Consider the following 23,644-nt stretch of genomic DNA (forward strand, 5'->3'; position numbering starts at 1 on the left):
AACAAGGGCTCTTCAGTCCGCAGGCTGACACTCTATCTGTTGACCCAAACCGGCTAGAGTTGACCTTTTTTAGGGGCTAGTAGACACATGGTTGGTCAGGATCCTTTCAGGAAGTCCTGTTTTTCTGAGGGGAAAAGACAACCAAAAGAATACAAATACAAATATAAAATAATTCCAGGGGATAAGTGGTCAAAAGGCAAAAAGGAGCGTGAGGAGATAGAGTCTATCTGTTGCGTGTGGGACTACAAAGAGGGCTATTATGGAAAGTCTCTTTGAGGATGAGACCTTGGAGTCGCTGGGAACAGTTGTGCAGGTTGTTCCCAGGTCTTGGGCGCTCGGACCGAGTCCCAATATGCTATAAAGGTCATTCTGCTAAGTTGCATAGTCCCTGGGAGCCAGAGTACAGTAATCTGGGCTCAGAGGAGGTGCTCTAAGTAGAGGGGGAACAGTAAATAAAGGCTTTGGTGGGACACAAGCGTGGTGTATAGATGGAATTATTAAGCCAGCCACTGTGGCTAGCGCAGAGAGCATCAGAGAGAAGCCGAGAGGTAGGCAGGGGCCTCATGATGTGTGGTCTCTGTTATTTCAGAGGCAGACATGAAGGACAGTCGAGTCCTGGTATTTAGGGGAATAGTCTTGCAGAATACTGCACAACCCACAGTTTTCGCTCATCTTCTAACCAGAGAGACCTTTCTTTCCGCCCTCATCAACTTTAGTGTTTCAAACCACTCCAAGCAGAACCTGATGACCGTGGCAAACTTGGGAGTGGTGTTTGGACCAACTCTGATGAGGCCACAGGAGGAAACTGTTGCTGCCATCATGGACTTGAAGTTCCAGAACATTGTTGTGGAAATCCTAATTGAAAACTACGAAAAGGTAAAACCATATTATTATTATTATTTTTTTCCTTAAAGGAATTTTCTGTATTTGGCTTGTCAATTTGTAATGTAAAAGTATCCCCCTTTTCTCTCTTTTTAAATTTATTATAATAATGAGCGTGGTTCTGAGAAATTTGCACTGAGCTTCTCTGTTTTGATGGAGCTTCATGAATCGGGAGCCTGCCAGGTCTTCTGTTCTCTCACTGGTTTAAGGAAGAAATATTTAACCTAGTTGCAAATGAATATTGGCTCTGCATTTGTGAACTGAACTGTTCAGGGTTTCTTTTTTTTTGTTTTTTTTTGTTTTTGCTTGTTTATTTTTTTTTCCTTTTCTGCCTTCATTCCTAGGATTTCTCACTCAAATTCTAGTTCCATGACACAGGGATGCACACATAACTCCCCTCTACCCTAAGCATGTTAACAGTTTCAGGAGGTTTACATGTATCTCTGAATCTGGGGATCCCAAGTTAAGAATCTCTGATTTAAAAGGAATAATCTCGTAGGTGAGTCAGCTTGCTACTTGTTCTATATAATCAAGGGGAATACATGCTTTTTAAAAAACACAACAGACTCTTTCAAGGACTTTTAGACTTCTTTTTTCTCATTCTGTCACTTATAGATCAGGACCTTGATAATCATTTTTCCTCCAAGACAACTGTTAAAATTCTTGGTTACTCACTTGTTCATTAAAAGATTTTAAAAATTTTGAGATTACATTATATGCCAAGCATGTGTTAGGTATGGGGATGCGAAGAGGAACATCATAGCTCCTGATGGAAAGCAGGTCACAGTCTGGGGGTGCGGAGCCTGTGTAGGGGCTTGTATCCTATGTCATCCTTCCTGTCTCACATATTATATAATTAATTCACTTACCTATTTCCTTAGTTGTTATCTCTCTCTCTCTGCTTGATCCTGGAGGGCAGAGATTTTTTTTGTACACTTAGAAACGGTACATATCTGAAGCTCAGTTCATGTTTATTGGATGAATTCATGAACTCAAATTTTGAGGGGGTCAGAAGAGTGGGAAAGGGGCGGTCAGACAGAGGTGTGGCCCTTTGGAGCAGAGCATTGAAGGAGCGTTTCTTGGGCCCTTGTTGCATTTGCTCTTTGCGAGAACAAGTCTAGCTTGTGTGAGTATTGGTTCCCACTGAAAAGCTTGAAAGCTGGTCACCAGCATAGTAAAAGCAGCATGTTTATGGGAAGTTAGTTTGGTGTGTGTGTGTGTGTGTGTGTGTTTAGTAGCTAATCGTGAATTTATGTCTCCTTTTATGTTCCTGTCAAACTGTCCTTGAACCTCATTAGTGTGCACTCAGCTTTCCGGACAGCTTCATGGAATCGTGGCTACTGTTCAGTTTTCGAAAAAGAAGTAATTGGACTGCAAGTTTTGCAGCAGTGTTTAGTAACGCGTCTGTCATTAGACTGACTCCCAATTAGGAAACTTTTATACCATTTGTTTGAGGAAACACTGGCCCTGGGACTTGCTCTCAGAATGGTCTCCACTGAGTGCTGTGGCTTCCTGTATTCTGGTGTTTTTTGAAGCTGGGAAGATATCTGCATGATTCTTCTTCTGGGAAGTAGACAGTGCGGGTTCCACCTTGTTAACAAATCTGTGAGGAATTTCCAAGTGGCGTTGCAGAGCCAATGATAATAGCTACAGCAGATGAAACCAGACCCGTTTTCAGAGTCAGAGCTTTGCAGAGCTAAGTAGAGGGAAGGTTTTCAGTTTCCCCTTCTCCCTTTCTGTGGCAGGCTAGATAATGCTATGGATACACAACCTGTGTCAATTGAAGCACTGAGGTTTCCTACCAAGAAGGGAGGCAGGGAGACACTGAGTTTCAGGTTATTTGCTGAGTGCCTGGGGTTAGGGAAACACAGAATTGCTTGGTATGCAGAGAGGCAAGAGCAGTTACTTTGGATTTATTACTATTTCTGAGAAAGTAGTTCCCCATAACATCATCTTTCTTCTCCAGTTTCCTCCTTGTCTCCTTCCATTCTCACTCCCAGCTCTTTATCCTGCTTGACTGGGCTTCTCTTAAGAGTCGAGGCTCTGTGAGGAGGAGGAGGAAGAGGAAGAGGAGGAGGAGGAGGAAAAGGAGGAGGAAGAGGAGTATTTCTGCTGACAAGGGTGGTCCTGCAAGAGAACTTCATATGAGTGCGTGTATCCCTGTGAGCCACAGGTTGCCTTGACAACAGATGCACATACACCACCCAAAGCCTTTAACGTGGTGTGGGAGAGCTAGAGATTCTTTTAGTATACGATTGAGAATGAAACGAAAGAGAGGAAGTAAGAATAGGGGAGGTGAAAAAGAATTGTCTAGTGAGGAAGGAAAAAGTTCATAGGACATGGGGGGCAGGGTTAGGGGAAGCTGGGGGGAGGTCAATGAGGGAACAAAGGAGACATATGTACTACTATTTGTAATGCTTCAAACAATTTAAAAAAATAAAAACAAAAGAGCAAAAGTTAATAGCCAAAAAGAAAAAAAATTAATGTAGAAAGGAAATGGAGAGACCCAGGTAGAGTCTACAAAGGAAAAATAATAGAAAGATGTATTATTTTCCTCTGTTTATGTTTACTCCCTTAGGATGTGAAAAATATTGACCGACTAGGAAAGTCACTCAAGTAGAAGAAGAAACTTTCAACATGTAATTAAAGCAAAACAGATTTGGCTTGTTCTGGAATTAGAAAAGGACCCCTAGTGAATCTGCTTTGGAGATCACATTTTAGCTCAGCCCCTTTGCCATTTTCATAAGATCCATATGGACTTTATAGGAAACTTAACCCATATGTTTTGGCTTCATTTCCACATAATACATGAAGATGTTGTTTTAAAAGAAGTGTTTGTGGGCCAAAAATATTATCAAGGTCTTTTCTTCCCTTGCAAACCAGAAAATTGTATTTCCCAGGTGGAAAGGGGTAGTGGGAAATTCACATGGAATTTCAAGCTAGGATTGTGCCTTAGAATTTGTGAACTGTGCATGCATTTTGTCCTCAAAGTGTACGTGTTCTGGATTAGTTCAGTATAGCGCCTGCTTTGAGTCAGCTGTGGTATGAGATTTGGGGGAAGGAGGACCATGAGCCCAGTAGGGGAAAGAAGAAATGTCCAACAGTAGCTCCAAGAGATGGCAGAGAATAAGAGTAGAGAGACAGAGAGAAGCTGACGGGACTTTAGATGGAGTCCATCCCGTTGTGGGGAGTTGGAAAATGTCTTGAATAACGGTGTGTTGGTTTTGGAATGGAGTTTGAATAGGTGGGGTGTTTTAAGAGGACATTTCGGGTACGGGGATCATGTGATCAGAAAAGTACAGAGAGTGGGTATTTGTTCTGCGAAAGCGGCTCCTGTTGGAACCTGGGTGAGTGGTTCAGGGTGAGACTGGAGAGTCAGGCCAGGTGCAGGGAGGTTGAGAACGCCACCCAAGGATATTTGGACTTAATTTTATAGAAACCAGGGCCTCTTGTGGTTTTCAGGTCACCTGCTTCAGGAAGCTTAGTTTGGCAGCAAGGTTTGCGGCAGGAAGCAGAGGAATAAAAAGGCCAGGAGGCCATCGCATGGTGCAGGTGAAGGCCCAGTGTGAGCGCGGGAGTTACAGGCTGGAGAGCATCGTCCTGTGAGGGGGACCAGACACCATCCAGGGCCTGGATTTGTGGGACTTCTAAGAGGAAGGACTTATAAGTCCTGAGGACTCGATGCTGAGGACTCGATCTGGGGGGAGTGTTAGTGCCATTAATAACAGAAAAGAAAAAAAATGGGCAGGAGTGAGTTCACTTTATAAGAAACTGAATTTTAGTTGTGGTCTGATGTCTAGCAGACAGTTGGAGGCATGGGGCACAGCCTCCATGCTTTTTAGTGAGAATTTAGTGGTGGAAAGTGTAATATAAAATAAAGAGGCATGAGATTGACATGTGAGAGCTCATTGTATTCTATACTATTGATCTACTAGAGTGTTTATCTCACATACATATAAACACACATAAAATACATATATTTTAAATATATGTATTAAAATATATACAATTCCTGTGGCACATATATTTCACAGTATTTATATGTATGTACAAAATACTTACTACATGTGATATCCTTTTATGAATATGTGACAGTGAAGGGTGAGAGATTAACTTGCTCACAGGCACATAGCTAGTAAGTGGTAATGCCTGCATTGGGACTTAAGGCTTTGCTTTCCAACCCTAGGATAAGGTAATAACAATATACTTTTAGAAACAATGAGATTTTACTATTAAAAGTGGAGTCAGAAGCAACACAGGCAAGTTCAGTGTCAGGTTGTTGAGTGTCAGTGATGCCAGATGCTGTCATGGGGTGGGAGGATCTGAGGACTGGCATATGGCATATGTTCTCTCCAAGAGTGAAATTTCTGTGGAGAGCAAGGGCTGAAATCAACTTGTAAGGGCTTCAGTGAGTGTTCAAGACTGGGCAGTAATGAGTCCAGATGCTTTTTCCCCCCATATGACAGAAAAATATACAGGAAGAAGAGTCAGAATAGACGTAATAAGGAAGGACAGAGTAGGACATGAGTTGTATGTATCTTGTTAATTTCATATTTGAAATTAATGAGTCCAGATGCTTTTTCCCCCCATATGACCTGTTAGCTCATATCTATAAAGTGTCACTTCTTTAGTCCATGAAGGCCCTTGAAAATTCCATGAACATCAAGGAAGACCTTAATATCAGGGTCATTTTCATTTAATATGCCTTATCTTATGTTAATACTTAAAATAGCAGTTTACATAAAGTAAGGCATATAATGTTCTCAACCAAATCATTTTATGTAATACACATCCTATATAATAAAAGGGTAATATGCAAATAGACCAAACAGCAGAACAACTGAACAACCAATCCAAGCTTAATATGCTAATGATAATGATAAGGTTGCTCAACCACTAGTTAGACGTGCACTGACCACCAGGGGGAAGTCGACTGGCCAACCAGTTGCTGTGACATTCACTGACCACCATGGCGCAAATGCTCTGACCTGTAGGGACATGCCCTGGAGCCTTCCTGCCGTCCCTCCCTGGCCCAATCGATAGTGCACCTGTAGGGTCCCTCAGCCTGGCCTGTTCCCTCTTGCAATCCAGGACCCCCCCCCTTGGGGGATATTGGAGAGCCAGTTTCAGCCTGATCCTGCAGGCCAGTCCCCTAGGGAGGGCACCAGATGCGCTGCTCATGGCTGGTGAGTGCTGCTGCTTCAGTGTGAGCCTCTCCTGATTGGGACTGATTGGGCATGAGCCCACAGCAGGCACAGTGGGGTCAGGATGAGTGGGAGCAGCAGGTAGGAGCTGTAGGCGGCGTTGGACTGCAGGCCACCCAGGGGGACACCACCCGTGCACAAATTTGTGCACCAGGCCTCTAGTAATAATATAATAACAATCTAGATTATATTTATCTTGAGGATTTTTATAGGATTTTCAGTGCAATATGCAATATGTGGAGTTCTGGGCTGATCGTAGCTTTGCGTGGTCTTTGGTACGTTCTGATATCTTTGATCTTCTGATAGCTACTGGGTCATATGTTTTCTAGCCTTTATTATAGTGCCTGTGGGCCACAATGTGTGGAGGGACAATTGTGTCTTGTTTACATAAACCTTTTCCTCAAAAGGAGCATTTTAGACTTTGAGCTGGGCTCTCTGGTGGTCCATCTCATTTTTCCTGGTGTGAAAATGGAGGCCAATCATGATGACCATACTTTGTGGAAAAGGCCAGTGTCATACTTCTGCTCCAGAGCTGCTTTTCTTTTTTAGAAAGAGTGGAATGGAGGGGTAAAAAGGAGAGAGAGAGAAAAACATCAATCTGAGAGAGAGACATCGATTGGTTGCCTTCCACATGCACCCAGGTATAGAACTTGCAACCCAGGTGTGTGCCCGTGACTGGGAATTAAACCTGAGACCCTTTGGTGCGTGGGCCGACACTCTAACCATTGAGCAATGCTGGCCAGGGCCTCCACAGCTTCTTGTCACATCTGGCAAAGTCCTTATCTTTGAATAACCAGTGTCCTCGTCATTGAAGAGCCTAGAAAGAGTAAAGGTGAGACGGGCATGTGTATTTCCCAGTTGACACATCTCCATGACATTACATGACAGGCACATGAAGAAGAGTATCAGTGGTGCAGTGCATTCTCTTGTTAACCTTGGGACCACCTTTCTGGTCTGTGACCACTTATCTTTCCCAAGAGCTAGAAGGGTGGTGCATCCCTGCCCCCATGTTCAATGGTGGAATAGATTCCTTGTTCAGTCCCAGCTTGTAGTCCAGCAGCGGCCACATGAGGACCGTGATGGACCCTGGGCAGCCCACTTCTCCATTTCCATTGCTGCAAAAAACAACACACATCCTTACCCTCTTTCTGCTGCTGGTTCTCTGTCATCCTGTAAGGAAAAGCTGATCCAAGTGAGTAGTATGCAAAATGCTCCTTCTTCCGGTACCAGAAACCTCCCAGTCTTAGAAGGTGCTTGTCATTTAATGGGAAATAAAAATCTCTTAAAAAATACACACACAAAAAAAACCCTCAGCCTAAATGCTTCCTGATTTAGCTTTGCTGGCCCTGGGTTGCTAGGCAGCATCAGTTTTCAGAGAGAAAAATAAATGTCTTAAACACAAGCAACACAATAAAGCTCCAAAGTTTTCTCAAAGCTTTAGTTTGCCTGCGTAGTGACTGTTCAGTGCAGAAGTCAAGATGAGAATATTTGACAGATTTTCAGAGGGTGTTTTTTGTTTTCTTCTTCCAGTTTTCATGAATGTTGGCCTCCTTGGCATAGCCACGAAAATTTACTTTCTATTCGATTATTATTTTTTCTCTCAGCAGGGCCTTGCCTTTCTAGAGTGTTTAAAAGGAAGGTTTAAAAGCACGGAAAACTTTGTATCATCCTCCCTGCATCTTTTCAGGAGAGTCAGAAAATAACAATGACTTTGTCTTCCGAACTCTGCTCTTTTCATGAGTGGACAATACAGGAAGTCCCGGCTTTGTGCGGCTATGTACCTCTGTAGAGGGTAGATAGTCTTTCCCCCGGGACAGGAGGGGTTTGATAAGAGGAAATTTGGGAGTCAGGGATCTTTCACCCTGCAGTGCTTTTGTGTCCAGTCTGGAGAAAGCATCGAGACTGTCTCAAGAAAATTGAGGAGCCGCAGTAGAGAAGATTGGAATAGATTTATTCTTTGTTATCCAAGGGTGCATACTCGGTACAAGTTAGCATAACTTGCCAGGAAATGTGTTTCTGATTCAGTAGAAGGAAGGCCTTCATAATATTTCTTTTAATAATGAGAATGTGTTCATGCTAGCGTTGGGATTGAGGTGTTAGAGGAAAGCTAGCAGGCCCCTGAGGTCTGATTCATGCTGAAATTCTCTGCCAAAGTCTCTGGGAATGCAAAGCTGCAAAGACAGAGCGAAGCTCAGTGCTTGGAGCTTGGCACTCAGTGTTCACAGAATTAAAAATGAGGAGAGGTGTGGTCCCTTTGTGCATACTAGTACACCTCACTTCCGAGATGCATCTCTTCTGGGGTCATCCAGCTGGTAAATGGCAGTGCTGGGATGTAAACCAGGGCTGTCTGGCTTTGGAGGCAGAGCTGATTAGCCTTAGACTATACGTGGCTGTAAGTGGAAGGCTTCACAGCCACTGTCTAATAGCCCGCACTGCTATATTGTCATCCTCAGAGATAGCAGATCTGGAATATATGTAGATTGCACTAAGGCACCCAAAATAAAATATTTTTTTTTCTAGAAATCGAAAATTACACCAACTAGTATAAGTGGGACAATAGAAACAGGAAGTAGCATCACTTCAGTATTATGTAGAATGATTTTTCTGAACCACAAGCCAGAGTATTAAAGATAAACTGCATGCTTTTAGCAAAAACCTTGGAATTAAAAATGATCAAAGTTTATATGAATATAATATGTATTCCATTGAAGCCGACACATTGATAATTTGCATCAGCTAAGATTCTTGCAGAGAAAACATTTTTTTTCTTTCTTTTCCTGGGAAGATGTCCTGCTACTTTGCAGACAGACAGGGCTAGGAAAAAGGTATTTGTCTCGACTCTGAACTCACAGCCCCTTCCCCTTTTCCCTCTCTCACCCCCATCCCACATCTGTAGCTTCCCATGTCACTTAATACAACCTGTCCTAGCAGACAGCCCAGCTCCTCTGAGAACTGCTCACTGGGGAGATGGACCCTCGGCATGTCCACTCTCCTTAGACCTGCTGATCAGAGGCGGCTAAAACATAAGAATAGTCTCTTCTAGAGATTTGGAATCGGAATGTGGAGAAACCCAGCCAATTACAGGATAGGGGCTGAAGAACCCCCTGTAGTGGGCCAGGTGGGACAGAGCAGAGGGCCGGGAGGCAGTGCTCAGGGAGGATTCAAACATGCAGAAGTGAGAAATGGAGAGTTGCTGGTTAATTGTTGATGGCCTTGACCTACTAATTTGGAGCAGCCTTGACTCTTTTTCACTTCCTGGCCTTTCCTTGTAATAGCTCCATTTTTACTCATGTCAACTTGGTAATGTTTTGGTTGCAACCAAATCATTTTTGGACTCTCTGAGAAAAGACAGAGTGCAAAGTACATTCAGTTTGATAAATTGACAGATACAGTTTCCACACTAAGTTAACTCCATTTCGTTTCTATGTCAGTGTATCCTGCATGTCCTTATACGACTGGCTGCTTCCTAGGCCCAGTTGTTAAGCAAATATATCGAGTTTGCCTGAGCAACATGATTTTAGGTGAAACTGGGCTTTTAAGGTCACCCAAACCAAAACCTGTGGCTGTATTCCCATAGTTTTATGACTAGAATTTCATTTTTCTTCTTCAGTTTTCTCTTCACAGTCCAGAAACTCTCACATTATTTCTTTTTTCTAGATAATTGTTTTCTATCTCTTGGTTTCCAGTTGGATATGTCCATTATACTCCCCACTGCATTCTCCCATGTCTGCTGGCCAGGTGATCCTTTGGGCTGCCCTTGGGTTAGCAGTTAGCATTTTAGAGTCCACTCCTGCATCTGACATACTCTTCCTCTATCCAGAGCCGTAACTTTGAAGCTTTATTTCATTAGGACTCACTTTGAAAATTGAATGGAAGCTTTGGGTCCTATTCCTTGGAAACAGTCTATTATATATACAGTAAGTCCTCCCTTAACATCATCAGTAGGTTCTGTGACTTTTAGACAAAACAATAGATAATGAAACTGATTTACTATTGGCAAGTTGGTGTAAACAAGAATTAAGTTCCTACTGCATGGCATCAACATTATGACGAAATTACATTGGATGAAATGACATTATTTGAGAACCTGCTGTATGCTCAAAAGAAATGCCTATATAATTTAGGAATTTCCGAGATTCCCAGACCAGGAACCTACCACCATGGGGAAAACCAAGAGCTGCAGTAAGATCATGAGAAGTTAGGGTCCAGAACATGCCTTTCAGGCTCAGCCTTTCTCATCTCTGGCTGTTGAGTTATCTCCCATATTTCTGCCCAGGAACTGGGAGGGGAGAAGATAAGGATGCCACTCATTTTAGACTCATGCTTTATCCCATCAGTGAGTGACACTTTGTTGTTCCTATTCCCCACGTGGGCCAGCCACCAAGAGAATCTTTAATTGAAAATATGATTCCTCAGTGGGCCAAGGAAAGTATGAGCCCACAGTGAAAAACACTCTGCTTTAATAATGAAAGATGGCCACTGTCTATGACATTGAGATGTGTAAGTATCAGTCTGCGTGGAGAAGGGGAGGGACATCAACCTGAGGTAGTTGGAAGAGGGTGTCTCCTGTCCAGGCCAGGCCTTCACAGTACAACCACATGATCTCATCTGAATTCTACTGAATTTTCCTGAGTTTAGAACCATTCTGAAGCAGAATTGCTGAACTGCGTTATAATTAACCACCAACCATATGCTTGTATCACTGTGATTCATTCTCTTTAGCTTTGGGAGTGTCCCATCTCCTTCTACCAGTGAAGTGCGGGTCATCAGCCCTATTAAGAAGGGCAGAATTAACTTGACTGAGAAGCATGGGAATAAAGAAGAATGTGGTCAGAGCAGGTTAAGTGAATTATAAGCCTTGCAGCCTTGTGTTGGATTAATTTGGCATGGGGTGGAAAGCCCCTCAAATGCTCTCGTGTTAACTTTCCAATTGGTCCATTCTCCTGCAGAGGGACCCCTACAGGCAAGAATCAGTGTATTAGCTTTATTTCTGTTTTCATCCTTAAGTTCTACTGAGTGCTGCCATGCTTGTCCTGCCCCTTCTCCTCTGTGTCTGCTTCAACCTCCCTCCTTCCTTCAGCCTGGTCAGTGGAGTGTCTGGGTGACACTGACCCTCCTCAGATCTGCTCCTCCCTCCATTTATTATCCAGAATTTTCTCTGAGAAGCCTTTTTATAAAAAAGGGTTTTAAACTATTCAGTAGCATTTATTTCAGTATTTCTTAGGTGACCTTGCCATCCACTGCTAACACTGTCTTCCTCTTCCCTGTCTCAAGGTCATACATTCATTTTATGTAGATATTTATAAGTAGAGATATTTATAGAATTACTAGACGCCTGGTGCATTGGGGGCGGAGGGGCCATGGGAGGTTGGCTGGCCGGCCCCACCCTTGATTGGGCCAGTTGGCCAGCTGCAGTTCATGTTCCAGTCACTTGGCTTATATATATATATATATATATATATATATATATATATATATATATATATATATATACATACTAGAAGCCCAGTGCACAAAATTTGTGCATGGGTAGGGTCCCTAGTGGCTGCTGGCCACTGGTCGGGGCCTCCCTTGGTTCTACACTGCCCTATGGTGGTCAGCACACATCATAGTGAGCAGGCGAGCTCCCAGTTGGCTTGACTCCTGCTTGAGGGGACAATTTGCATATTAGGCTTCATATATATATATATATATATATATATATATATATATACATATATATATATATGTATGTATAGTTTCTATTTTAGTTTAGTATCGTAGGTGGCCATATTAAAATTGCTACATATTAGTGTATCCCCTGATACACTAATATGTAGCAATTTAGGGGAAGTGTTTGATTTAAAAATTTATTTTTATTGATTTCAGAGAGGAAGGGAGAGGGAGAGAGAGTTAGAAACATCAATGATGAGAGAATCATTGATCGGCTGTTTCCTACCCCCCCCCCCCCCCTATTGCCTACAACCTGAGCATGTGCCCTGACTGTGACCTCCTAGTTCATATGTCCACACTCAACCAATGAGCAACACCTGCCAGGCTGATTTTGTTGTTGTTTGTGTCCTGGGTCTTCTCTTGATTTGTCAATCTTTATGCAGTATTGTGTGTTCTTGTTACCATAGAGATATAATAAGTCCTTACTTAACTAGAAGTGCAGTGACATAAGGAAACCAGTTTTAACATGGGCTAACTGATAAAAACACAATTAAGTCCTTACAGCATCTCATCAATGTCATAATGAGATGATGTTGAATGAAACATTATTTGAAGACCGGCTGTACAAGTGCCTAGAGTTTTAGGGCAGAGTAAAACTGAATGACCCAAAGCTTCCTTAAAGCACTGCACTTGTGTGGAGTCTGCTTCACTATAATCTGGGAGTGGAGATGAACTCAGATTGATGTGTATGTAGAAGTTCATTATATTAGTTTTACCTCTCTCTCTTTTTCTCTCTCTCTATATATCTGAAGTTATATTGATAAAAGTTAAGCATTCTGAAATTTTCATTGGCATCCTTTTTTAATGCAATTTTTAATTCTGTCAGCAAACATTTGTTAGGCTGTTCCTCCAGTCCTTGTGCTACCTAGAGAGGCACAAAGATTAAGAAAATAAACGCAGATCTTGCTCTTGAGAAAGTCCGTGCTCTGTGAGAAAGACAACAGCACACGTGTTGGCGGTGGAAATCTCAGCGCAGGGCCTGAAGGTTGTGTATTAGAGATTTGACCCCTGAGAAGCCATTGGCTTTCTTTGTCTAAAGCCAGGTGAAGTCCAGCTCTGCACTTTAAAGACTTAAATGCACTGACTGGGCATCCCTTTGTGAACCAACTTCATTGTTTCTCCAGAACATACTTACCTATTCCATTCACAGCAGTGAGGGAGGCCTGCAGGGGGCAGAATGGATGTAATTATTAAATGGAAGATCCCTTGTCCTAAGCATTAAGTAGTATTCCAGTCTGCTTAAGGAGGAGTTTCGGCAGGAGGGCTTCCTGAGCGCCTCTGTCTTCCAGGCACTGGCCAGCTCTCATTCACCAGAGCCAAGAATCAACCAGCCAACGCCGAGAGGGTGGGGAGTGTTGGTTTGCCTGCAGTTTATAGATGAGTGCAGCAGGTCATATCTTTGGAGGGTTGAAATGAACTTACCCAAGGTCACACAGCTTTCTTTATTCATTTACAGCCCGACTTGTTCCAAAAAGGATTTCGAGCAGTTCAGCCACACAGTGAGAAAGTTTCTTGTGGTCTTTCTACTGTCCCAAGAAAAACAAGACCGTCCGTTTTTTTTCTTTTTTTAAGCTTAAACGATGCATAGAGTTTCAGTCAATATTACTACACGAATAGTTCCAAGTTTAAATTGCACAAAAGTGCTTATGTACGGCTCCGTTGGAACGTGTGGGGGTCGGAAAGGAAATCTCTATTTGATTCCATCAAGTCAGGAGCTCCACGGAGTCGAGGGAGTCGCACAGGCCGGGGCCTGGTTGTGTGCACGAGGAAGTTCTGATTAATCATCGCACAGCTGGTGTGGTGTTTGTCATCAGCATTACTTATTCCTAATTACCAACGTGCACATGGGCCACAGGCTGTTGATTGTGCCAAACCAGATCTCTGATGTGGCTGGACTCATAGGTTCTGAGGAGGATTTATAACCCTCTGCAAACGGCAGTCACTCTAGACGTGTTCCTATAAAGAAACAGCGCACATCGGGGATGCACACAGAATGCGGATCGTAACCTCTAGTGTATTGTTGTCAGTGTCCACCTCCTGTTCTCTTCAATTTGTTGCCGAACCAACTTTGCTTTTCGTGTATAATGAAAGTGAAGTGTTTTGTGTTTTTTTTGTTTGTTTGTTTGTTTGTTTTTTCTCTCCAGTCTCTGCCTTTCTTTTTTTAGGAAATAGTTTTCCTTCTTTTACCTCAGCAGGAAGTATAAGTGGAGACAGTGTATCTCCAGGGAAGGCTTCAAGCACTTGATTTCTCTAGGTCATTTCTGTTTAGATGCAAATGGGGGGGGAATGACCACTGAGGGGCCTAGTCGTCATTTTCAGAGTTTAATGAAGGAGTTAGGTCATTTGTGCTTAATGCGCCACAGAGCCCAGAGGAAGCTGTGCTCGTTGAGATGGATGTGGAAAGGTTCTTAGAGTGAACCTTGTTTCTTGTGTTGAATCATTTTCTTCCCGTGAATCCTGCAGGGCTGCCTTCCTCCCATGCCCTGGGCCACAGACACACCCACCGTGGACCTGTTTTGGAAGTCGGCTGTGGCTTTATCTAAATTCCATGTAACTCAAAACTTTTTTTTTTTTTTTTTAACTTGACTTTATTATTCAAGGGAATCGAAACTGCTGCAAATTGTTTCTGATTCTTTCTTGTTTCCTGTTCTTGGCAGCTTTCCTGTTCATTACTCTAGATCAGTGATTCTGAACCAGTGTTTATGTTTCATACCCCTTTGAGAATTTAAAAGATAATATTTTTACTTTCTGAAAAAACATAAAGGCATATGCACCATTTACAACTGGCTTTCAGGCATATGCTAATTCTGAAGAACTCAGTGAGGGACCTCTGCTTTGGTGGAATAAACTTAGGTGATATTGACATAACTTATAAAAATACCGTATGTGTCTCATTTACACATGAGGCGAGTGAGGGAAGGAGTGAAATTTATCAAATTACAGGTTTCTGCATGTGATAGAATAGTACTTTTTACTATATTTAGTATGTATTTACTATAAATAGTATGCATTTATCAGTATTGCCTATTGCCATTTTCTTATCTAAAACAAATATCTCAAACACATGCTTTAAGATGGCAAAGACAGAGCTTAAAATCTTATAGTACAAACCCAAACTAAGTGAAAAGAAAGACAAAAAGAAAGAAAGAAAGAAAGGTTGGTATCAGTCAATGGAGGGAAAGGCTAGAGATCAGCAAGGGATGTTTCTGAAAATGGGCACAGGCCAATTCCGGTTTACTCCTGACTGCACTCTCCACAGAGGCGGTATGGGACAGGCACCGTGCTTTCCTCAAGAAGCTCCCCTGGAGGAGGTGGAGGGGTGGTTGGTCAGCTTTGGGTCAAGATGAAGCTTCCACCAAGATAAAAGCTCCTCCTGACCACCCTGCTTTCCTGCCGGAGAAAGGAGACTAGCAGCAGCGTGACTCCCTCTCAGACACCCCAAGGCCAGTGATCTCCAGAGAGAAGTGTCTGAAAGACCATCAAAACTGAAACTGAGTTAAGGGAAAGAGCTTCTATTTTGGTGGAAGCTTGGAGAGGAAGATGGGAAAAGGAGCCCTTAAAGGGAGGTGTGTCATTTTCCACCTTTATAACTTCCAGCTTGGGCATCTGGAAGTCGTCCTCTCTTTCCTGGTCCATCTACCGCCTGGAGAATGGAAGGAAGTGGTCGCTAACTTGGCCGCCTAGGAGAGAGACTCCTGGCAGGGGCTGGAATTGTGGACAGCCCAGGCAGGAGGTATGAACACAGACACGGCATTTTGGCAAAAGCAGAGATGAGGTCAGATACCAGGCTGAAGACAGCCCTGGTGCGCCCCCCCCCTCCCCCCAACCCTTTGGTTATGGATTGAATTGTGTTTCCTCAAAATCCAGAAGTTGAAGCCCTGGTCCCCAAGGTGATTCTCTTTGTAGAGGGGTCTTGAAAAGGGTAATTACGTTTCCATGAGGTCATAAGGATGGGGGCCCTAATCCAATAGCACTGCTGTTCTTATAAGAAAAGAAAAAAGACACCAGCGATGTACATGTACAGAGGAAAGGCCATGTGCAGACACAGCAAGAAGTGATGTCTGCAGTCCAAGCAGAGAAGCTCAGGAGAAACCAACCCTGCCGCCAAGGACTTCCACCCCCGAGAACTGTGAGAAAATAGGTATGTGTTGTTTAAGCACCTAGTCTGTAGTGTTCCATTGTGGCAGCCCTACCAGACGAAGAGATTTTCTCAGAATGCTGGGCAGGCACACTGGGTAGTGCATCGCAGAAAACACACACCCAAAACCTGGGAAGAGATTCAGAATGTCACCCATACTCTAGTGGTGTGTGCTGAAAGTGTTGACACAGTTGCCCCATTGAAGACATTAGTATCCTTGAAATCAGCCAACCCCAAATAATCCAGTGTGTTGTCTATGTGAATGTATTGCAACAGGAGGGAGGAAAATGTAAACTGTAGACGAAGAATCTATTTTGGAAGAAAAACTGATCTAAGGAAGAGAATAAATGAACGTATTAAAATCCATCTTCATAGAAGAACTAAATATTTATTCAGTAAAATGGGAGTTTAAAAATAAAGTGATTAAAGAGGATTTTTAAAGAAGGTGCTTGCTGAGCTAAGAAAACAGACTGGCACCTAAAACAACATCCAAACAAATGAACAGATTAAAACCCCGAAATGAATAGACTCAGAAGTTGGAAAACAATTCCCCTTGATTGATGAAGCAATCACATTCAGTGGATGAAAAAGAGAGATGAAAGAAGTCAGAGAAAACTGTGGACATGGAGGGCAGAGATGACCCATCACAAGACATTGTTGTCACGGGAACACCAAATCAAGTGCATTGAACCAATCATTTGTAACGATCACACAGAGACCTTTTTATCTGAATTACATTGAGACCTTCATTTGATAAGCGTAATCACTAAATTTTAGGAAATAGCAATTCTGAATTTTAAGTCACTTAGAATTATCCATGTGGAGACATACTGTGGTTCAGTTACTGTGTTGGAGTTTTGAGGAAAAAAGAAAAACTATACCAGGAGGATGCATCTGGTAGCCTTATGTTTTTTTACAGCAGCTCTGAAGACCACAAAGCAATATTTGTAAGTCTTGAGTATCTATTTTGGACCCAGAGAAAAATTCCAGACTTTAAACTAGAAATAATACAGACCTCTTATTCTGATCTATAATACTCTAGCTTTAGAAATTAACAACAATAATAATAATAGAAGCCCCCACCACTCCTCAAAAAAAAATAGTTCCTGGTTATCTGGAAATTTTGAAGCTCTCCATGATTCATAGATAAACATTGCAGACTTCCTATAAAAATATGAAAGCATGCATATCAAAACTGAAAGAGAGTAAAAATTATGTCTCCAGGAAATTTATAATCTTATACAACTGAATAATTAAGCCAGAAAGAATGAAATTAGTTAAGCCTTTACCCATTTACTCCAAATTTGAAGAAAGTAAAAAATATATATAAGGTGAAATTAATTAGAAAAGAAAAGGGTGTTTTCTTTTGTGTGTGTATTTTTTAAAAAAAATAAATACCTTTTACATTTTTGTTGGATTGGGGCGCATAAAATAAAACAGATTTCCTTGGTCAGACTAGTTAAGGAAAAAAGGGATGGTGAGAAGGCTCACACAAAGAGAAACAAATATGGAAATAACCCATAAATACTCAGTGCACAGAATTTTGAAAATCTGAAAGAAATTAGTGAACTAATAATGAAAGAAATGGACCCAATTGTAATATAGCTGCTACCCATTTCCCAAAAAAGCACCAGGCTCAGATATTTTCACAGGTGAATTAAACTGGGAAGAAATAGATCTGTTGGTGTTTACACTGGTCCCTAGCAGAATAAAAAAAAACCTTCAATTTTTTTTTATGACTCTAGTAGGGCACTAATGCCAAAGCCTTGCAGAGACAAAGTTGTAGATCAATTTCCTTTAAGAATTTTATGCAGAGATCTTAAATAATACATCAGCAAATAACAGCACTACTTTAACAGCATAATATTTCCATCTAAGTTGTGTTCATCCCTGACAAATAAGGGTGACTCAATTTTAGGAAATGCAATATTAGGAAATGTATTATACTATATTATGAAGTCAAAAGAGAAAATCAGGAGTTGCCTAAAAGCAATTGACAAAATTTACATAATTCCCAAAACAATATTTTCATAAAACAGAAATTATGGATAGTTCCTTAAAATGACTTAACAATATTTTAACCCTTAAGTTAGTATCCTGTTTAATTGTTGAAATGCTTAAAATGCTGAAATTGTGATTTAGTTCACTTTTATTAATGATTGTCCTAGAATTACTGGTCAAGAAGGGAAGAAAAATAATAACTGGCAGGAAAACTGGAAGGGAAAAATTGTGCGTTATTTAGAGAAGTGATGGCATAATATAGATAACTCCAGAACCGAGTGACAAGCCAGTAGATACACTAGCAGGATTCATTGGGGTGTAGGATTAAACGTAATCACCAGAATCAATAGCTTGCTCATATACAACCAGAAGCAGATAATACAGGGGGAGAATAGGCCCTATTATCAATGCCACCTGAAATATAAATTTCCTGAGTGTAAGTCTAAATCAAGAGAGGAAGAATACATATTTGAAGAAAGCCATAATGTCCCACCATAATGAGACATGAGAAGTCACTTTGAGAGGAGGAAATAAGTGGTCTTATTTGGTGGGGTGTGATCAAGCAGCCTTTTTGAGACAGTTTGGCAGTGTCAGCAAAACTTAAATGCATGTTTGCTTTGAAGGTAATCTCTCTGCTACTGCATACTATATAGTATTCCCTTAAAACTTTGCAAAAAATAAAATAAAAGTGAGAGTGGGTTCACCTCCACATGCCTCTCATTGGAAACAGCCTTCCATTGAGGGTTAAATAAATTATGTCATGACCGTAGAAGAATGAGGCAGGATGGTAAATACCGATTCTAATTGTGGTGGACACACCCTATGGTGACCCAGTGACCCAGTGACCCAGGCCCTGGAGTGCTGGTGGGACCTGTGACTTGATTCTAACCAGGATAATCAAAGGCGGTAGCCTGTCTTTCATGATTGTTTTGTTGCATCAGATTCCATTAGAGCAGATTCCATTGGGGAGAGAGGGACTCTCCTACTGGCCAGAAAGAAGCCAATAGTCATATTGTGAACTGCCTACGGAGAGGGCCACATGGCAGGGAACTTTTATTTTGCTGGGGAAGAAACTTTGTATTTTTCCAATATTCTTTGTGTCAGCATCATCAACATGTTTTCAGGATGAGGAGATTATGGCTCATATAAGCTAAACCAACTACCATTACTTTACAAAGTAATCAAATACTCTAGATCCATATCTTAGAGGGTAGAAATATCTGTCAACTTGACTGATCTATTGTACAAAACTGGAAATCGCTGGAGAAAGAGCCCTGAAAAGTTTCAGTGTGAAGAAACCTTTAACAGTGAGTCTGATTGTTTTTGACTTTGAGCTCCGTGCGTTCTTCCATGCGCTTCCTTTCTGATGCACGAAGTCCTTGTATGGACATTTGTCCTTCGATGACAAAAACCTGAAGCAGTGGTGGGAGAAGTATTTGATCTATTTAGCACATTCTATTTCTTGTGAAAGCACTGGTATCTTGAAGTTACTTTAAATCAGGTCATTTTGCTCCCGTCCAAACTATCATCTGATTGTACCAGTACACACGGTATCAGATGAAGAACTGAAATAAACAGGCCTCTTGGTGGCAGATTGAAGATTGCTAGGGATTACTTCACATTCCTCCCTTAGTGTCTCCTTTCTTTAAATCTTGGTGGACCCTGAGATTGCTTTGATCGTTAGACTGTGGTGTGAGTGACTCTTCACTGTAGCTTGAAGAGACTGACAGCTTTCACTTCCTTCCTCCCTCTTGGGACACTCCTCCCAGGGGGCTCCTGCTGCCTTGCAAGGAGTCCACTCACCCTGAGAGTGAGGAAGCCCACACTGGCCATGTGGTGGCGAGGCTGGGCAGGGGAGAGGAGGCGCTGAGCCCAGCCAGTCCTGGCTGTCCCAGCCTTCCCATCCCAGGCATCGGGCATTTGGAAAAACAGCTTGGTCTTCCCAGATTCCAGCAGACAAAACGGAGGAACCCAACTGACAACCAAAACCGAGCGCAGGCCCGTAGCTCTCTTCCCAGCCGCCTCCAGCCATTTGGCAGGCCGGGGCTGAGGTTGCTCATTCCTGCTGTGCCCTGCCCACACTCCGGAGCCAGGAAATTACCAGCGTAATAAAATGGTGGTGGTTTGATACCGCTAAGCTTCGGAGAGGTGGTTACGCAGCAGTGAACAGAAGGAATGTCCCACTATTTCACTGAAAATGAATGTTTAGTGAATTCTGTTTCCTTATTGACCTCTAGAACAGTATTTTATTTTTAATTTTTATTTTTTTTAGGTGGGAAAGGGAACATTTTTAAAGGTTATGTATTTAAAGAGCAACAAAGTGTTACCTGACCCCCCCACACACACTATAAAATTTTTTAAAATGAAAATACAGCCTGGCCAGTGTGCTCCATGGTTAGCGTCGATCCAAGAACCAAGAGGTCGTCATTTCGAATCCAGGTCAGGGCACAAGCCCAGGTTGTGGGTTCAATCCCCAGTGGGGGGGGGGGGGGCATGCAGAAGGCAGCTGATAGATGAAGTTTCTCCCTCATTGATGTTTTTATCTCTCTATCTTCTCCCTTCCTCTAAAAATGAATAAAATAAAAAAAAGCAACCTAAGAAAATACAGTGGAGGGCGTGTAGCTGATTAATTATTCTCCCCACTTCGATAGCAGTTGTAGAGCTTCAGCCACCTGGCTCAGAGTTCTACCTGCCCTGTCCTCCTCTCTCTTCCCCCAACACACAGAGTTGACTTCTCCAGGGGCATCTCTGACCTTTTTGGGAGCTGGCCCAGTACTATTATAGCACCTGCATAGTGTTTTGTTTGTTTGTTTATATACAGTTGCATAATAGGATATAGGAAAGTAAGATAAAAATACCTGTAGGTGCTGTGGCTCTTAGTAAACTTCAGGGAGCTAATTACCATGTTCTTCAACAAAAACTTCTGTGGAAGACTAAGGTTATAGTATTTTGGGAGCCAAAAAAGGATGGCTTTGTTTTTTTTTTTACGATTGTATTTATGAAATGGTAACAGTTTACAAAGCCTTTTCATGTACATGCTAATATCTGATATGTTATTTTGTGGTTTTTTTTTTGAAAGAGACAACCAGAATAAAAGGAATGTTAAGATTCCGGAGATTACTCCCTAAATTAGGGGTGTCGAACTCAATCAGAGAAGGGACCAAAATCTAAAATCCAGCCTAAATCGCGGGCCGAATGGTTTACTGAACAGTCATAAACTGTCATTGTGATGGAAACGCAGCGGAGTGCAGTGATGACAGCGCGGTGCGGGCCACATTGCAAGGCCTGGCGGGACGGATTTGGCCCGCGGGCCTTGTGTTTGACACATGTGCCCTAAATAGTCTGGCATCCCTGTGGCATGTCAGCCATGCATTGCCAATGTAATGGGAACCCGCAGAACCCAGAGTATGGCTGACTTGAAGTTGGGAAAGGAGGAAGCTCAGGTGTCAGCATGGTGCAGTGATCAGGAGATAGGAAGAGGTCCCCTTGTCCTGCAGAAAAGGGAGCAGGTCAGCTTGACAGGTTTGCTTCTGTATTGAGAAGAGGGGGTCGCTAGGCTCAAACAGTTCGGTGAAGTAGGCCATCTTTTGGGATTTAGTACATAGTTTCTCTCATAGGTTCATGAGTCCACCCAGTTAAACCCTTTACCCAGTGTTTGGATGTCTTTGGAATGACCCCGATCTTACCTTGGAAAACTTTGAGGACATAGAGCTCATTATCTCCCAAACTAACTTGCCCAAGAGATGTGTAACTTCATAGTTCAGAAGGTCTTTTGCTCTCATATTTAGCTGATATATGCCTTCTTATATTCTCAACCCAATAGCCCCAGTTTTAACCTTTGGGACCCATCCCAGGTGACTCCCTCTTCCACGTGATAGTGTGTTTAGAATCTGTGTATGGGTACTGTGACCTGCTGGATTTCTTCTGGCCCTTTATTTATATGACTTTGTTTTGAACTTCTCACCTTCGATCATACTCTGTGATGTGATTTGCAGTAGGAAATATATATATTTGGTTCTTCATCCACAGTTCCTGGCTCACAGCTCCCAAAACCCTTATAATTTCCTCAGCGATAAGAGCAAAGGGAGCGTCTTCACTGTGTTTTTTTCTCTTGTCTTCCTTCAGTGTCTGAAAGCACTGCAGATCCATGAAGGTGGATGAAATGGGTGTCTTATTATTCACTATAAGCTCCTTCCCACCACAACTGGGCTTATGTTAATAAGGTAACTTTGGAAGGCACCAAAGGATGGGACTGGTTGCTAGGGAAACCAATCCTGAATAGAAGATTGGAAATTTCAGTCCCATCCTTTAATTTGTGGGAGGAGGGATGGGCTGGAGGTAGAATCAATCTCCACTGGGCAGTAATGATTTAATCAGTCATTCCTGGGTAATGAAGCTCCATAAAAACCCAAGGACAGGATTTGGAGAGCTTCCAAGTTGAGGAACCAGAGGCTTCTAAGTGCTGCTGTGCCAGACCCCAAACTCCACCAGGACAGAAGCTCGCCGGCTGTGTGTCTCTTCATTGGGCCGTCCACTCATATTCTCTAATAGCCTTTGGTGAACCAGTATCTCGTGAGGAGCTGGCTCTCCTGAGGCCCAGGAGCTGCTCTGGCAGGTTAATTGAACCCAAGGAGAGGGTTGTTAGAACCTCTCATTCACAGCCAGTTGATCAGAAGCACAGGTAACAACTTGGGCTTGTGACCCGCATCCGAGCGGGGGGCAGTCCTGTAGGTACTGAGCACTTAACCTGTGGGATCTGATGGTATCTCCAGGTAGAGTGTTAGAGTTGTGTTGAACCTTGAGACACCCAGTTATGTTGAGGAATTACTTGTCGGTGTGGGAAATCACCCTCCTCGTTGGCGTTGAAGATTAGAATTTTCACATTCCACTGCGGACACTTGTTTCTCTGTGACTTTTACCACACAATAGAATGCAGTGCCCTTTGTGGCCCGGTCAGTGAGGAGCCCAGCCGGGATTAGCATCACTTTCCTTGCAGGTGTACTCAGTTCTTCCTGTCTAAGATGTCATCAGTTTATATCAGTAGTGACAGGTGGTGGTGGCCTTACCGTCCACGTTGACTTTTTTCGTGGCTCTTGCCGAAGCACACATTTTCATGCCATCCTGCAGCTGCTTTTTAAACGTGTAGGTGCGGCACCATTCATCACGTTTGGAAATGGGTTAGAGCTGGTCCCATGTGAGGTGGGATCAGTTGAAGGAAATTCTAACTTTGGCAGCTCAGACACAGCTACTCTACCTGAGAATCAGCGAGTTGCATGCTGACGTGTAAGTCCAAGAATCTAAACATTAACCTTTTTAGAATTTATCTTCTTCAAAGGGCTTTGTTTGGTGTTTACCAGAATTTCTACAAGGAATATAAGTATATTTGTTATCACTTTGGTAACATGAATAAATTTTATAATTTGGGGGAAAATTGTCAAGAAAAAATGTAAACCAACCAAATTTTAGGAGCAGTGACTAATCTTGAAGGCTGATAACTTCCCTGTGGGGTCATCACTTATTTTCCAAAAGAAGAATGTCATCTTCCTTGAAAACTTCAAAAGCTAATGAGTCCGTTCTAAATGTGTTTACTTATATTCAGTTTAAAGTTTCATAGTTAACATTGAGGCAGGGTCCTTCTTTTTCTCATGGCTCAAGCTAGACCTGGGTAGGGGAGGCCTCTCCCTGTGTGTCCCCAGGCCTTTGGTGA

The 23,644-nt window shown here is 42.5% G+C and overlaps 1 protein-coding gene across 4 annotated transcripts in view; it reads left to right on the forward strand.

Annotated features, from left to right (window-relative positions):
- Window positions 1–23,644, forward strand: part of ARHGAP10 (Rho GTPase activating protein 10) — a 237,501-nt gene that overhangs the window by 164,652 nt on the left and 49,205 nt on the right. For all 4 annotated transcript variants that reach the window (XM_045576261.1, XM_036424950.2, XM_045576259.1 and 1 more), the window contains one exon: window positions 717–876. In XM_045576261.1, the coding sequence (XP_045432217.1) occupies window positions 717–876 (160 nt within the window). The remainder of the gene's footprint in view (window positions 1–716; window positions 877–23,644) is intronic.

This window comes from Pipistrellus kuhlii, unplaced genomic scaffold (genome assembly GCF_014108245.1).
Source record: "Pipistrellus kuhlii isolate mPipKuh1 unplaced genomic scaffold, mPipKuh1.p scaffold_m20_p_8, whole genome shotgun sequence".
Classification (NCBI taxonomy): domain Eukaryota; kingdom Metazoa; phylum Chordata; class Mammalia; order Chiroptera; family Vespertilionidae; genus Pipistrellus; species Pipistrellus kuhlii.